This window comes from Sylvia atricapilla, chromosome 4 (assembly GCF_009819655.1).
Source record: "Sylvia atricapilla isolate bSylAtr1 chromosome 4, bSylAtr1.pri, whole genome shotgun sequence".
Taxonomy (NCBI): domain Eukaryota; kingdom Metazoa; phylum Chordata; class Aves; order Passeriformes; family Sylviidae; genus Sylvia; species Sylvia atricapilla.
In genome coordinates, this window is record NC_089143.1 from 1245977 (window position 1) to 1261440 (window position 15464).

Consider the following 15464-nt stretch of genomic DNA (forward strand, 5'->3'; position numbering starts at 1 on the left):
CTGTGTGGGCCGGGCCGGGGCCGGGCGGTGCTGTGTGGGCCGGGGCTGGGCGATGTGGGCCGGGCGGTGCTGTGTGGGCCGGGGCTGTGCCGGGCTGTGCCGGGGCGGTGCTGTGTGGGCCGGGCGATGCCGGGCGGTGAGGGGCCGGGCCGGGCGATGCCGGGCGGTGCTGTGTGGGCCGGGGCTGGGCGATGTGGGCCGGGCGATGTGGGCCGGGCGATGTGGGCCGGGCGGTGCTGTGTGGGCCGGGCGGTGCGGGGCTGGGCGGTGCGGGGCCGGGCCGCCGCCGCCGGGGCGCTGTGAGGGCCGCCCGCCGCGCCCCCATGCGCAGGGCGCGGGACGCCGGCCCGCTGGGGGACTGCGGCCGGGGGCTGCTCGTCCTGGGGTGAGTCCGTGAGTCAGTGAGTGAGTGTGGCGGCCCCCGGAGCATGCCGGCCCTGGGTCAGTCAGTGAGTGTGGCGGGGCCGGGGTCAGTCAGTGAGTGTCGCGGTGGGGCTGGGGTCGGTCAGTGAATGTGGCGGTGGGGCTGGGGGCTGTCCTGCCGGGGACAGTCAGTCAGTGTGGCTGGGGGCTGCCAGTCCCAGGGTCAGTCATTTCAGTGTGTGTGGCTGCCAGTCCCGGGGTAAGTCAGTCAGTGTGGCTGGGGGCTGTCCCTGCCCGGGTCAGTCATTTCAGTGAGTGTGGCTGTCCCTGTCGGGGTCAGTCATTTCAGTGAGTGTGGCTGTCCCTGTCGTGGTCATTTCAGTGAGTGTGGCTGTCCCTGTCGGGGTCAGTCATTTCAGTGAGTGTGGCTGTCCCTGTCGTGGTCATTTCAGTGAGTGTGGCTGTCCCTGTCGGGGTCAGTCATTTCAGTGAGTGTGGCTGTCCCTGCCGGGGACAGTCATTTCAGTGAGTGTGGCTGTCCCTGTCGTGGTCATTTCAGTGAGTGTGGCTGTCCCTGCCCGGGTCAGTCATTTCAGTGAGTGTGGCTGTCCCTGTCGGGGTCAGTCATTTCAGTGAGTGTGGCTGTCCCTGCCGGGGTCATTTCAGTGAGTGTGGCTGTCCCTGCCCGGGGTCAGTCATTTCAGTGAGTGTGGCTGTCCCTGCCGGGGTCATTTCAGTGAGTGTGGCTGTCCCTGCCGGGGTCAGTCATTTCAGTGAGTGTGGCTGTCCCTGTCGGGCTCATTTCAGTGAGTGTGGCTGTCCCTGTCGGGGTCAGTCATTTCAGTGAGTGTGGCTGTCCCTGCCGGGCTCATTTCAGTGAGTGTGGCAGCCCCCAGGGCTCGCTGCCATCCTGCGGGCTCCGGAGCCCTGCTGTAGGCACTCCGCGCTGTTGTTGTCCCCGGTGTAATGCCCGTCGCTGCGGAGCTTTCGGTGAGCAACCGGGAGCTGCTCCAGCTTCTGCTGTTTGCTTGCCAGCGCAGGGAAAGTGATGCTATATATATCTGCTGGGAGGAGTTTTTCCTTTCGTTTTATTTTATCGCAGTCATCTCCTGGCGCGTTTAATGGCATGTGATGCAAGGAGTAGGGAGACGTAGTGCAACAAGATGCAATGGAGACAGAAGCACTGCTTTGCTCCGCCTCACATCAACACAAGAGGACGCAGCCTGAGGTTGTGCCGGGGGAGATTTAGCTTGGATAGTAGTAAACAGAAGGTAACAGTAAATGTTTTCCTCCTCCAGTGCTGTTTCGTGGCAATCTGAGCTGGGCAGTTTGAGCAGGTAAAGAGCAGTGAAGTGTGAAACCTTGGTGGTGGCATTACAGTTGTAAGAACAAGGATCAGCTGGGAAAAAAATTGAAAAACCTTATAAGGCTGCCTGAGCAATAACATGGCAAATGTTAGACCGAGAGGGATGTGTTGGAACAGAAGGAAACAGCATTCTGTGTAGAAGGTGGACTGTGAGCTCAGTGTTATTTCCTGGGAGATAGATCTTACTGTTAGGACAAAATGAGCCTCAAGTCATGGGACTGCACCTTATGAATATTCACAGAGCCTCCTGGAGCTTGCTTGCTGGCAGACACCTAGGGAAGAGACAGAATATGAAGTGCAAACAAATGGAAACGCTTTCCACTGCTGTTGTGCCAGCCTACAAGAATTTAAAATTTAAGTTCACGGTAGGGTTTTGGTATCTTCTTAACTAAGACCTAGCAGTAGGATGTGTAACGTGGTCCATTTGAGTGGGGAGTTAGATTTTGACATATTTGTCATATGTATAATGGCAAGGTGAATATCACAAAGGGTAGAAGGAAGACAGAACAAACTGTTGCAGGGCCAATCTATGGTTCTTGTCTAAAGAAACGAAGAAAATTCTTGAGCTGTGGGCTGTTTCCTTGTAGTTACTCATTCACAAATGTACTTTGATGCTATCATGCCCTGTGAAGGTTTTTATGGCATGAAAATAGGTGAGGCAATCTGTTGTTGTGTTTCCAAGGAACACTTTCACACCTCTGTGTATGAAGAGGTGGGTTTAGCATATTAATGACCCAACTTCATGCCTTGAGTGTAATGTGTAATTTTGGACAGCTATGTAATTATAAAGTTCCCATCTAAAAAAAAACCAAACAAAAAACCCCCCAACATAAAGCCTCACCCCCCTAAACAAAGGAGAAAAACATTCCTTCATTAAATTGCTGTGTGGGCAATTACTGGTTTGTGCCTTTGCTTTGTTGTTGCAGTAGTGAGGTGCTGCTTCATCTGTGTGTGCTTCTTGCAAAGTTTGAACTGCAAAATGCAAGGAGGATGCCCATGAAGTAAAACAAGTCTCCAAGTTAATGTACTTTTTTTTTTTTTTTTTTAAACATACCTTTGTAAGTAAGGCAAATAAAAACTCTTTTAAAACAAGGTGGTTTGTTTCAAGCAAATGTTTGTCCTTTGGATAGGATTGAAAAAATCAACAGAGTAGTTGTCTTCCTCCTCTCCTCCTTTCTCCTGCCCTCCTCACTTCCCCCTTCCAGTGGAGATGTGAATTAACTTTATTTAAAATTATAGAATTTTATGTTTCTGTGTTTATAGGAAGGGCCTGTCCAGAGGTTCCCCAAATCGATGTCTCTCTGGAAAAACCGGAGTGTCTCTTCCATCAGTTTTTGCAAGAAATGTGCAAGAAGCCATTGACAATTATACCTGGTATGCATGTACTTCTGAAATAACACTTCAGGCACTTTTGACTTGGATATTTCCAGCTTGGAATTAATTTTCACTAATCATTCTTCCAGTCATTCCCATGGATAATAGCTACTGCACAATATAATGCAGGATTCAAATTGACCTTATCTGCTGTTTAAAGGGTTTGAACTTTATTCCTGGCTTGTGATACGAATTTGAGTATTTTAAGACCACAGTAGAGGGCACTGATTAGATTTGGAGGGGAAATCAGACTTCATGATTAACTTGAAGCCATGCTCACAAATGTTGCAGGTTAGTAAACTCTAGGAAGTTTCATTCTGGTTAGGATTTGCCCAGCCTGCACATCCAGTTGCTGCTGCTTTCTCTGCATCCTGGGATGGATGGTAGCTGCCAGGGACCAGCTACAACTTTGGGGGCTGCAACTCGAACTTTAAAGTGCACCAGATTTAGCAGCATAAAAAACCCTGCATAGAGACATGGAACTCAGAGCTGTTTGAAGCATTTGTAGAGATGTTATGATTAGTTTTGCCAAGGTTTTCTTGTGGTAACTTCTAATGTGAAAGAGTTAAAGAAAGCTTACGTTATGTTTCATGGGTTTTTCATGTGATCACCAGCTGACGGGGAGAAACCAAAATAATTGTTTGAGCTGGAAACATAGATACATGCATATAATTATATTTGAATACTTGCACACATACATATGCATATTTGAGAGTTGCAGTGATGTATATACATGCAAAAACATAATAGTGTAGGAGGAATTGCCTTGAAGGCACTAAATGGTACTGACAGGAGCATGTATTCACTCTAAAATACCTGCTTTGCACCATGTACTTGATTGGTTGCTTTATTTAAAAGATGTTTATACAGAAAATAATTTCTGTGTCCCTTCACTTCAATTTGTCTTCTTTTCAGTGAGGCACTTTCATCATTTTCATCTAGTGGCTGTACAACACCTGCAGCATTGAATAGTTCTTGGTCTGGAACAAACAGCTGTACTACTAGTTTGTCTACTGAAAGAAGTTCCATTTACTCCTGGAGGGATGATGTATGTCACAGAAACTTTCACAGTACCCTTTCTCTAAATATTGTAGAAAATACTAGTTTTTACTGATGTTGGACATGTAGCACCTCATCCATAATAGCCTGATGAATAAGTGTATTAACTGAATATTTAAAAAAGCAGTTTTGATTGTAAATTGGTATGGGTGCAGCTAATGTGTAACAAAGGAAAGTGAAATAAAATGATAAATGATGAAGTTTGGGGAAAACAAAGCTGTTTTACTGAAGAAGGTAGGCTTAGGTTTCTGAGCAAATGATAAAATGTTTCTATTCAAACACTGTAGGCAATGTCTAAACTGCTCTGTTCTCAATGTTTTCAGTTATAAAGTACATTCATGAATATGCATAAAAATTTCCCAGTCTTGGTAAATATTTAACTCTGACATACACTCAGTTACTTTGTGCAGATGATGCAGAGAGAGCTTGTGTCTATTACAAAGACTGACCTCTGAGGCATACCTGGTGCAAGCTGGCAGTGTTTAATAAATCCAAAAGCATTGTAGTTGCTGCCACTTTCATTTCAGGAGGCCTTCTGTGGCTGGTAGTTCTTTTTGCCTAATGCCCAAACCTTTAGGGTGCTGACCCCATCTGTTGCTGCCAGCCCTTTGGGAGAAAGCCTGACTCTGGGTGTTACAGTAACCTGTGTGAGAGTTATTTTCTCATTTCTTCTCACTGTGATCCCCTCAGTAGTCTGAAGTGCTTTGAAGCATTCAGCTGGAGGTGAACAATTGTGATTTGGGGCCTTGTATTTTACCTGTGTTTTTACTGGATCAAAGTGTCTATTGTAAGTGGCAAATATCATCACAAACAGTGCCCCAGCCTCAGTCAAGTGCTTGTCTCCACATCACTGGATAAAATCAGGCACTTCTCTGCTATTTTTATTTGCCTCTGTGTTAACCCAGTCTCTAGCTGCCCTGAGCTGTAGGTTCAGTGAAGAAGTGTGGGAGGGCATTTCTCACACTGACTGCTGTTCCCTGAGCACTGGGTTACACACGTGCCCCTTCTCTGCCCTGCTGGGCTTTGAAAGGAAGAAGAGAATTTCTTCAGGGAGCAGGGAGTTTTGGTGCCCTGGGTGCCAGAGATGCAGTGTGTGTGCTTCACAGTGGTGCAGGGAGCAAGCTGGGAGTCCAAACAACTTATAACTGGGTTTTTAACTGTATTTTTTAACGTGGGCTAATTCTAGGCAGCTGTATGTTATATGTTCATGTCAAAGAAATGCAGTCTTATAGTTCCTTTTTGCTAAATCAACTTGTTCAGGCCAGCTATATGGGATTTTTTGTTGGTTTGGTTTTTTTCTTTTTTTCCTTTTTTTTTTTTTTTTTTGGTGGTATAAAAATTGTGTCCAAAATATAAAATCTGTGCATTCTGACACGCTCAGCCAAGTTGATTCAGTTTGTTCTGTTCTTTAAATAACATGGAAATTTTAGTATATGTGCATATTTGCTAACAACTATTAACTTTATAATATGTAGGAATTCGATAAAGCCAACACAGAGAGAGTGCATCAGTTGTTTTGGGAGATTGATGAAATGCTGTTTGAAGGAAAGGTGACCTCCCAAACAGAGAACCTGCAGGCAGAATGTGCAGATTGGGTTGAACAATTTCCTCACATAAGGTAGGGAAATTCTTGCTAGTAGTAGTTTTAATCAGTTACATTCTAATTTAAATTTTGGGAGTTGCCCTCTTATGGTTTGGGCATCAGCAACAGTTGAAATCTGTATCTCTGAGACTGAGCTGTGCCATAGTTGCTCAGTAAATCTGGGCTTTTTAAAAGTGGTGCTTTAGCAACTGATACCCTTTATTTTGATTAATAAAGTGATTACAGGCAAAGTTGTTCAAAAATTATTTTACTGTATGATTTAGTGCATATTTATTAAAATTGCTTTTAGCTTTTCTGTCTTCCTCTCTACATTATGCATGTTGGAATTTGCACATTTTCTGAACTTTAACTGTAGCCTTAACTTTGGATGTAAACATTTTTGATTAGCACTTTTACTCCCATTGATGGATACCAGAGTTGGATATGTGAAGTCACAGCAGATGTTTTTTTTTTATTCTGCATCCATTTCTAAATGTATCTTACAGAGTTTTTTTGATAAGGAAGGAAGAGTCTTTACTTTTGTCTGCCTTTAGAAAAATCTAAAAAGATTGATCTTAAAATTTATAAACTAAAATATCATTTTGTGTAAATCAGCTTAACTTTAATGACTTAAATACCAGGCAATATTAAAGTAATACACAGGGTTGTGGCCCCTCAAAGCAGATGCAAGTTGTGCTTTTGCATTGCCTACTGTTTGTTTGTATTCTGGATATTTGAATATGGGTAAGATTTCCATCTATGATGCTGCTTGTTCTCTCCTTTTTGTTCAGGGTCCTAGGGAAGCAGCTCCTAGTGCCAAAGGATGAAGGCTTTCAGCATTTTCAGAGCAGAAATGATGCCCATGTAGATACTCAGTGTGTGCCTGGCCTCCTTGAATGTACTGGTCATACAAAAGAGTATGTTACTTTTTTAAAATAGTATTTTATTTTGGTCTTTCCCTTTCACAAACACATACAAATATTACTTTTGTGTTACTGAAACATGTCAGTATAATGAAATACGCAGTTTCTTCTCTCTTTGAATGTTTAATTCTCATTTTCTTGGTATTTTTTTCAGGCTTTGCATCTCAGGCTTTAAGGTGATCCCAACAGCATCTCCAATACATACAGCACAGGATTCAAGTTCCACTGGGCTTTCTGCTTCAGACTCAGCCATGTATTCCTTCCTGGAAGAAGAAATTTATGATGAGGATGGAAAAATAGAGGAATATCTCGCCTTTGACAACAAGGAACTGTAAATAACAGATATGTGTATTTTTGAGTCAGGGTTCATAAACTGTGTTTCTCTTCTGTAAGATACAGTTCCCTCTGTCCCTGTGTTCAGTAGCACAGTGGTCAGAACACTCACTGGACATGTAAAAAGATTAGATATGTTGTCTCTCTGGTGGGGTAAAGCTCACATCTTTCATTTCAGAGGAATGTGTCTTAACCACTAGTTGTTTTGAGGAATTTGATGCATGGAGATTCAATAAAATGAGTATTTAGTTTTGAGACAGGGTAGAATGAAGGCATCCCTTCTCCCCAATGGGTGCCTTGAGCATCAGGTTGTTTGGTGTCATTACATTGTTTGTGCTGCTGCTTTCTAATGAGTCTTAAATTCTTTCTGTGCAGAACAGCTTTGTGAGGAGAGCTGCTGGTTACAGCCTGCATTTAGAGCACTCTTGCTAGTGACAAGTCACTCAGTCACCTTGACAGAGCAGCCTAGGTTTGCTGTGAGCCAGCTGAATGTTCCAGCAGCTGGGCTGCTGGGTGGATGAAAAATCATTGTGTCCTGTGTTCTGTAAGGCCTCTAAAAGGGGAAAACTTTGCTAGGACTTGCTGGGCACAAAGCACAGCTTTTTGTGCTGAGGCCTTATGCACACTCAGAACAAAGGCATGGTTGTTCTGGAAACTTGAGGGACCAGACAGAGACCCTTTCAGTGCTCTTTTTGAAAGAGAAGGCTGGGGTTGCTGCCTTTTTGGGAAGTGTTTAGGTTTAAGAATACTCTCAGTAGTCTTCTCTCTTTGTTTTACTAAGTGAGCAAACTTAATTCGGGAGAGAGACTTGTCTGAAGGTATGTTTCTCTCTTTTGTCTCCTTCACGTGCTTCTTATTTCCTTCAATTCTTTGTTCTCCATAAGTAAAACAGTGGGTGTTAAAAAGCCTGATGGGAGAACAGCCTGGTCACTTCTGTGAGTTGCACCACTGAGCCACATCTCGTGTACACTTAAGAATTATGCAGTGAGATTTGAGGAAGAAGTGAAGAAGTGACAGAAGAGAAAGGGAGGTAGTAGAAACCAGTAGGAATTTGGAATCATCTTTTTGATCTCAAAAAAAGCCCCCAAAAACATTCCTTAGAAAATAATATGATGGCATTAAAAAGTTAAAACTTTCTTCCCGAGAGGGTGTATTAGAAAACCAAGTTAGGAAATTGTGCTAAAACACGCTTCCCTAGATACAGATGAAACAGAAAAAAAAAATTAAAAAGCATGACTCTCCTTACTGTAGTGTAGAGGAAGAAGGTATGTGTAAGGCTATGAGCTCTCCTATTCTTGTCATACTGCAGAAATCCTTTGGAGTTGTTTCATCTTTGATCAGTGGTGGAAAATTGCAGATGTGTGCAGTCACACAGGTCATGCTGAGAAAGAAATTTTCAATGTGAGAGTTCTCTTGACAAATAAAACAGATGTTGTTGCCTGTGTTACTGTAAAAATCATAGGATTTAGTCTCAAATGACTATGTGCCACATAAAATACTTTTTCATAGACCTGTAGATCTTTCTGTTGTAATGTCCTAATGGGATTTTTAAATTTTTCAATGGAAAGCAAATGAAAGAGAAATCAGTATATGTATTTCATAAGTTCTCTTCCCTTAGGTGAATTTGAGTTAGAATTTTTTTGTTACCTCCAGCTGACTGCCTTTTCTTCCATATGTATGTTTCTCTACTGAAGGGAGTGTGGGGGGAAAATAAATTCCCATGGGAATTCTTTTGCATTTGTTTCCTTTATTAGTGAGGATGAGATTTGGGAGCAAAAGAAAATGCATCTTTCTGAGAAGAGGTGTAAGCGTGGCATTCCCCCTGTGTCTCCCAATGCCTGCATCAAAGATGCTGTGGCCTCTGAAGTCTTTGATCATGTCTGGAGCAATGTCATTGGAATACTGGAGGAACTGATTAAAAAAAATTGGGAAACTAGTATCCCAGGTATCTGGTATTTTCATTTGAAAATATGGTATTTGTTGCAATTTAGAAATTAACAAATAATTAACAAATTACTTAATTCAGAAAAGTCATCCTTCCCTGGCCTCTTAACTTAAGGAGATTTTCCAAGCTTTAGTTAAGATAACCAGTAGAACCATAATGTGTGTAATGCCTTGTCCTGAGACACACACATGCATCTAAAATAAAACTTCCTTCCTAATTTTCAGGGACTTCTGTGTGAGAGGTGTAAAAAGAAAAAAAAATACTGACTGAAATAGCTTCATTGCAAGAGAGCATGTTTAAAAACTAAAAATATTAATCATTGACTTGAAGATGCAAATTGATGCTGTTAGTTGTCATTAGTCAGGGGATCACTGACAATGTGATGTGGCTTTGGAACCTAGGAATCAGTCTCCTAGTCCTCATTGTTTAAGTTTTATTAATAAAAAGAGCCTTTGGGTAGTCAGAATGTTCAGGTGAGATAGACAGACTTGCTGATGTGCAGGAGTTTGAGTCCACTATAGCACTACAGGATAAGGAAAAAGGGACATGTGTAATTTTATTTTATGTTTTCATATCCTAACAGATTGTAGTGAGGGAAAGGAAAAGCTAGGAAAATTAAATAGAAGTGAAAAATCTATTTAGTGTGCAACTGTTGTCTTTGGAAGCTGAGGGAAGTTTCAGTTCTTTCAATGTATTTTAAAAGGACAGAAGTAACACAAGAATGCCTGTGTGGGTCTTGGAAGTTACCTCTAATGTAAGGTACACTCAACCTCAAGTATAAGAATACAATAAAGTAAGAAATGGCAAAATTTCTCTGAATGCTTGCAGCATCACAACTTAACATTTCAGGTTTTACTGTAATTTAAAAGATCTTTTGACCCCACAGGTGGATTGTTTAGCTCTCAGTATCATAGTTTAGGAAGGATCATTTAGCAGTATCATGATGAGTTTGCCCTTAGATATTTTTGAAGGTCATAAGCTGATTATAAATAGCTAGTATTTCAACTAGGGAGGAAAAGAATTTGGGTTTGTAATAGAAATAAGATGGAAACATATATCCAAAATGAAACTGTATAGCTGCTGTCAGAGAAGGCTAGTATCAATAGACTTTTTATTTAATATATATTTAAAAAAAATTTTTACTACATGAAAAGGAAAAGCTCTGGGGATTTTTAGGCAGCATTTCAATGGTCTTAGCTGTGTTTTGTTAAACAACCACCTCCAAATCTAGGCCAGCTTGTATGTCAGTGTTAGAGAAAGCATAGGCAAATGGAAATGGTTTCAAAACCACATGATTTCTGTTAGATTTTTAAATAGCATGGAAACGTAAAGCTATGTGAAAGTCCATATTTACTGTGTGGTGTAATACTGTTTAAACCCCAAGAAATAATGGTTGGTAATCATATAAAACACTTCTTATTCTCTCCACTTTCTTTGCTGTTCTGCAGAGTGTGACCAACAAATAGAAAAACTGAAAACTGTTACAGCAAAACTGCCACATTTTCCAGTGGTTCATCTCGCAGCAGATGCTGGGACCATTCCTCTTTCCAGAGGCTCTGAAGCACGAAGTGTGTCTTTTGGAGCTCATTCTGTTTCATCACAGGTAAAAATCAACCAAACCGTTCTGTCAAATATTCTTTTTTTTCTTCAAACTTTGGACAGTCTTGAGTGAAACTTGAAAAGGCTCTTTTTCTTTATTTCTTCTTTTTTTTTTTTTCTTTATATCAATTAGGTGTACCTAAAGTAATGTAATTAAAAATGAGATCTAATTCAATGTTCATTTTTTGTTCATTGTCACTTGTTTTTCTTTGGTGGTCCATAAAGGTACAATTCATCACTAAGCTATTGCTGCCATTGATTTGCAGAGTCTTGTTAAATTCTGTTCTGTCCTTAAAAACTAATTCTGCTTTTATTGTGACACAGTAGTTTCTCCAGGATAGAATTAAGAAGGCAAACTGAGATGTGAAGTTGCAACTTGACATATTTCCTCACAATACTGCAAGTTTCAGACTCTCCCATTCCTTCTCTCTTTCTTTGCTTCTTGTGCAAGGGGATTCTGAAGTGGATTGGGCCTTACCTGTCTTGGTGGAGGCTCGTGCTTATATTGATAAAATGTCTTATTTTGTTCTGCTTTCTCCTCATTCATGTTTTGCACATTTGTTTCCTTTTTCAGCCACTGCTTTTGTTTGGTTTTTTTCTCTCCTGTCTCAGTCTTTTGAGTTCAAGTGGCTTCATTTTCTTCCATCAGCTCCTTTTCCATGCTTGCTAAACAGTGAGGAAAGGCAGCACAGCAGGCTTGGTTCTCCCAAGATGTGTGTTGTTCTGTAGCAGCCCCAGCAGCCAAGAGAAGCAAAATGCTTTAATAAATCATGCCCCTGAGCTGAGGGAAAATGGAGAGTTTGAAAAATCAAACTCTGGCTTTGACTAAAATTTATATTGTAAATCAAGTTGCAATTCAGTAACTAAATTACACAAGTCGTGCTTATAAAAATCTGTTAAAGATAAGTGAAAGAAAAAGCATAGTTGTCCCATCTACCCCTGAGAATTCTACTGAAAAATCTTAAAAGGAACTTCTGTAAAAAACAAGAAAAATACCTCTTAACTATGTGCTTTTTGAGATCTTACTTCTAGAAAAGTAAAGGTTAACACATAGTTCTTGCTTTTAATAGGTTCACCGTTTCTCCAGCAACTTCTGTAGTGATCTGAATGGTGTGATGACAATTCAAGCAAAACCACTCCAACAGAGGCATGCTGCCACAGCAGAAAAAATACAGTAGGTGACACTGACATTTAAAAAGTATGACATAATACACATCATGTAAAAAATGCCTTGCCATTAAAAAAAAAAAACTATTAAAAGGCAGCGATACTGATAGGATAGTAATTTGCAGAGGTTGAAATGATGCACTGTTAAAACCTTGTTTTTCTTGATCTTAATTCCTTATTTCTTTCTCTTTCCTAGAAATGAGCAAGAAGACAAACAGTGTAACATTATGTCCAGCACTCCAAATTCAGCACAGCATAGGCTGGGGAGAATTGCTGATAACAGGGTTCTCTCCTCATCTCCAGCTCTGTTGGCATCTTCTAGGAAACTCCCAAGGTTACCTTCCCTCACCTCTGACCGACCCTGCTCAGAACTTCCTAATACACACAAAGATAAAATCTGTAAAGGCAAGAAATTGTGAGTTTTTCCTTTTGTTCTTTTCTTTTCCCAGGACTTAACCGAAATTTAACCACTGAAGGATTTTGCAAAATACTTGAGGACTAACCTCAAGTATTTATACCTGTGATTTATTATTAATTGTAGAATTTATTCTTTTAAAATAATAAATTAAATTCATTATTAATTGTAGAATTCAGAGGGAAGAAGAAAGCAAGCAGAGCCATGATTTTTTATTTTGAGGGATTTGTTTTACTTCTTTATCGCTGTATTAAGTGCTGCTGCTTTCTGTAGCCGAGCTTTATAAAGAAATGCACTGCTCAATAATTTTCATTTTACTTCAGTGAAGAAGTCTGTCATGTGAATGCTCCTAAAAGAGGAACCCTTAAAATTTTTGTAGGGTTGGCAGTAGGGGTCGTTTATCTTCTGCTCATGTGTCTGCAACCTGGAACAAGTTACCACCAATAAACTCTGAGGCTGTTGAACAACATGTTTCAGTACCTCGAGTGCAGCAGGGCTCTGTAAGTTTTCATTTTTTTACTGATGAAGAACTTCAAGCTATTTAGAAATTAACTACACTGTGTCACTGGTTGAACTGAGTAATGTTACAGCTTGTGTTGGTTTGTATTTAATTCACAGTTTTAACATGCTAATGTGTGTTATATTGGGGTACAATGCAAGAGAAGGCAGTTTAAAACCTTGGGTCACAGATCATAGTGGAAAGACTTCTCTGACAACAGAAAAACCTGGTTGAAAAAAAAATAGCTAAAAAGAACCAACCAACATAATAAGAAAATAGTTACCTTGCTCTTCCATTCATCTGAATTTAAATAGCTCTTTTCAGTGTTTCATTCACTAATGTTAGGTTGTAAGAATTAGAAGATTATGCTGACTGAAGTAGAAAAGGATAACAACTGAAAAAACCCCAGATCTTATATTAGCCTACTTTTGGAATAAATCACCAGAATGAAAGTAAATCACTGTGTTGATAGATCAACATGCCAACATAGAAATAGACTTGCATCTGTTTAAAAAACAGGCAAACACTTAAATTGCTGCTTTTGCTTCTTGAAAACATACTTTTCTTATCATCTTGTGAACTTCTGTATGTCAACAGAAAAAAAAGAACCTCAACTTATTCAATTCCTGCATTCTCTTAATGCTTTTATTCATTCTCTCAGCATCCAGGACGATGTGCTCATAGCAGAGTGTCAAGTGCAGTAGCTGGCAGACCAGAGCAACAGCCACTCAGAGAAAGAACTGTCACTGTAAATCAGTTTTCAAGACCCAACACCACTCACACGTTCAGGGTATGTTCCAGTGTAAGCAGAGACATGGAAAAAGGGAAGAGGTTTTCTTTCTTGCCCGTTGTGAGTTTACAGAAGGTCTCATTTCTAGGTCTCTCCTGACTTCTGATGTACAGAGGTTCCTGCTACCTGTAGAGAGGAGGATGTTAGAAGTCTTGGGGAGAGTGTGGGACTGTTGTATGAGGAAGAATTTTTTTTTTTTTTCAGGTTTTGAGGGTGTGTGTAGAAGTGTGCAGTTTTAGTGCTGTGCAAGCAAGAGCTTTGCACTTTGATAGGATCCAGTCTGCTGGACTAGATCATAAAAAAACATAATCAAACCCTTCCTGTAGATAAGTAGATCACATCAGCTAAAAGTATATCTTTCCTTTTTACAGAGAGACACACCTCAGAAGAAGTCACTGACTCCTGTGGATTTTGGTAACCACAGAAGGCCCGGTCAAGGATTTTTGATAACAGGTAGGCAAAGAAGAATTACTTGGAAGGTAAAAGGCCAACAAAACCTTTTAACCCATCATACTGTCAAAAAAGTGTAGTGCTTAGGGAGAGCCATCTCAGCATAAAAGAAGAACAGGTTTTCTTGGCAGGATCTTTTGAGTTTGGTTTTGAAGTTTCTTCTCACTTGTTCTGAGGTATTGGTATTTTTGCAGCTGCTAGAGTACTAACACTGTTGCATGCTTGTGAACTGCTCATGACAAATTTTATTTGAGGTCTGAAACTAATGAACTTTTTGTGTGAAGAAAAAGTAGATTTTACAATGTGCATTTTTAACAAAAATATAAACCTCTCATTAAAAAAAAAAAAATCAGTATTGATTTGCAGCTCTGCCTTCAATTTACAACCCCAAAAAAGAGAGCAACTCTATGTGGCTCAGTTTGTTCCAGTTTTACAATAAAGCTGACTAGCTAGTTTTTGGTCTATTTGAGTCCTTTACTTGTTTGGAAGCTCCTTGAGTTTAGATGACTATATCATTGACATGATTATCTAACAGATGATGTAAGAGTAAGGGCAGGGTAGCAAATATTGGTCTGAGCACACTGGCAGAAGTAACTCACATATAATCTTTCAGAAATCTTTCAGGAGTGTCTTTCAGAAACTACAACAGTTAACAAATGTTTTATATTTTCCAGGTTCACAGAATTACCCCAGATCCTTTCAGAGAAACCCTCCAACCTCAAGGAAAAGATTTCAGATTGCCTCTTAACCTGTTTTAGAAGAAACAGAAACCCTCTGCACTGAATGAAAGACTGAAGTGCTAAATTTGCCACTTAGTATCTTGTGTAACAAAGAAGGTGTGCATATGCTGGTGTGTGCTGAGCCTTGCAATCCTCAGGATGCCTGCATTACCTTCTTTTACAATTACTTGACCAGAGGTTAGATTAAAAATTAGAGCAAAATGAAATAAATGGTTGAGGTGTCTGCTCTGGTTGCCTTTATCAAGAGACTGGTTGCACTTTCTTCTCAGGCATTCCTCCTTTTTATGCCTTTCCTAGGGGATTGGTTTTTTACCTATCAAAGAAGATACATTGAGAACATAAAGTGCTGTTCTCACTTCCTTTGCTTTCTTAAAGATATTTTTGTCTATCTAAGTATTAGTCATATGTAAAATTTATACTTTTAAACAGGAATGTGCAGTACTTTCTCTTTAACTACTATTTTAACGTTTCTTCATTTTTTAGTCTGTCTGCTTATTATATTATTATAATTGATCTCTTACAAATACTATCTGTACCAACCTTTTCTTCTTCCTTTTGAAATCTCATTTATTGCTGTTCTAATAATCAGTCACTATGGGAACTGCTGGGATAAACTTTGTTTACAGCAAGTAATGTTTTCCCTGCCAAGCCAAACATGTTTTTAGATGCTGAGCAATTGAACCACATGCTGACAAATCTGTAAGACCATTCCCACTTTTTGAGATTTCTTGTACAAATGAAGAGAAGAGCAGAACAAGCATCTACTTCTGCAGCTTAAAAAGAAAGATTGCTAATTACTAGAGCAACAATGAATTGCTCTCAGGCAGTAAGAGAGAGGAGGAGGGATGTTTGCTGTCTG

The 15464-nt window shown here is 40.4% G+C and overlaps 1 protein-coding gene across 1 annotated transcript; it reads left to right on the forward strand.

Annotated features, from left to right (window-relative positions):
• The first annotated feature begins 275 nt into the window (after window positions 1–275).
• Window positions 276–14844, forward strand: FAM149A (family with sequence similarity 149 member A). The gene is made up of 14 exons (XM_066316903.1): window positions 276–385; window positions 2993–3103; window positions 4019–4151; window positions 5638–5780; window positions 6536–6661; window positions 6822–6998; window positions 8755–8945; window positions 10394–10548; window positions 11615–11718; window positions 11908–12126; window positions 12506–12626; window positions 13287–13415; window positions 13787–13868; window positions 14540–14844. The coding sequence occupies exons 1-14, from the start codon at window positions 324–326 to the stop codon at window positions 14611–14613; spliced, it is 1827 nt and encodes a 608-aa protein (XP_066173000.1). The 5' UTR covers window positions 276–323; the 3' UTR covers window positions 14614–14844.
• Window positions 14845–15464: the final 620 nt, after the last annotated feature.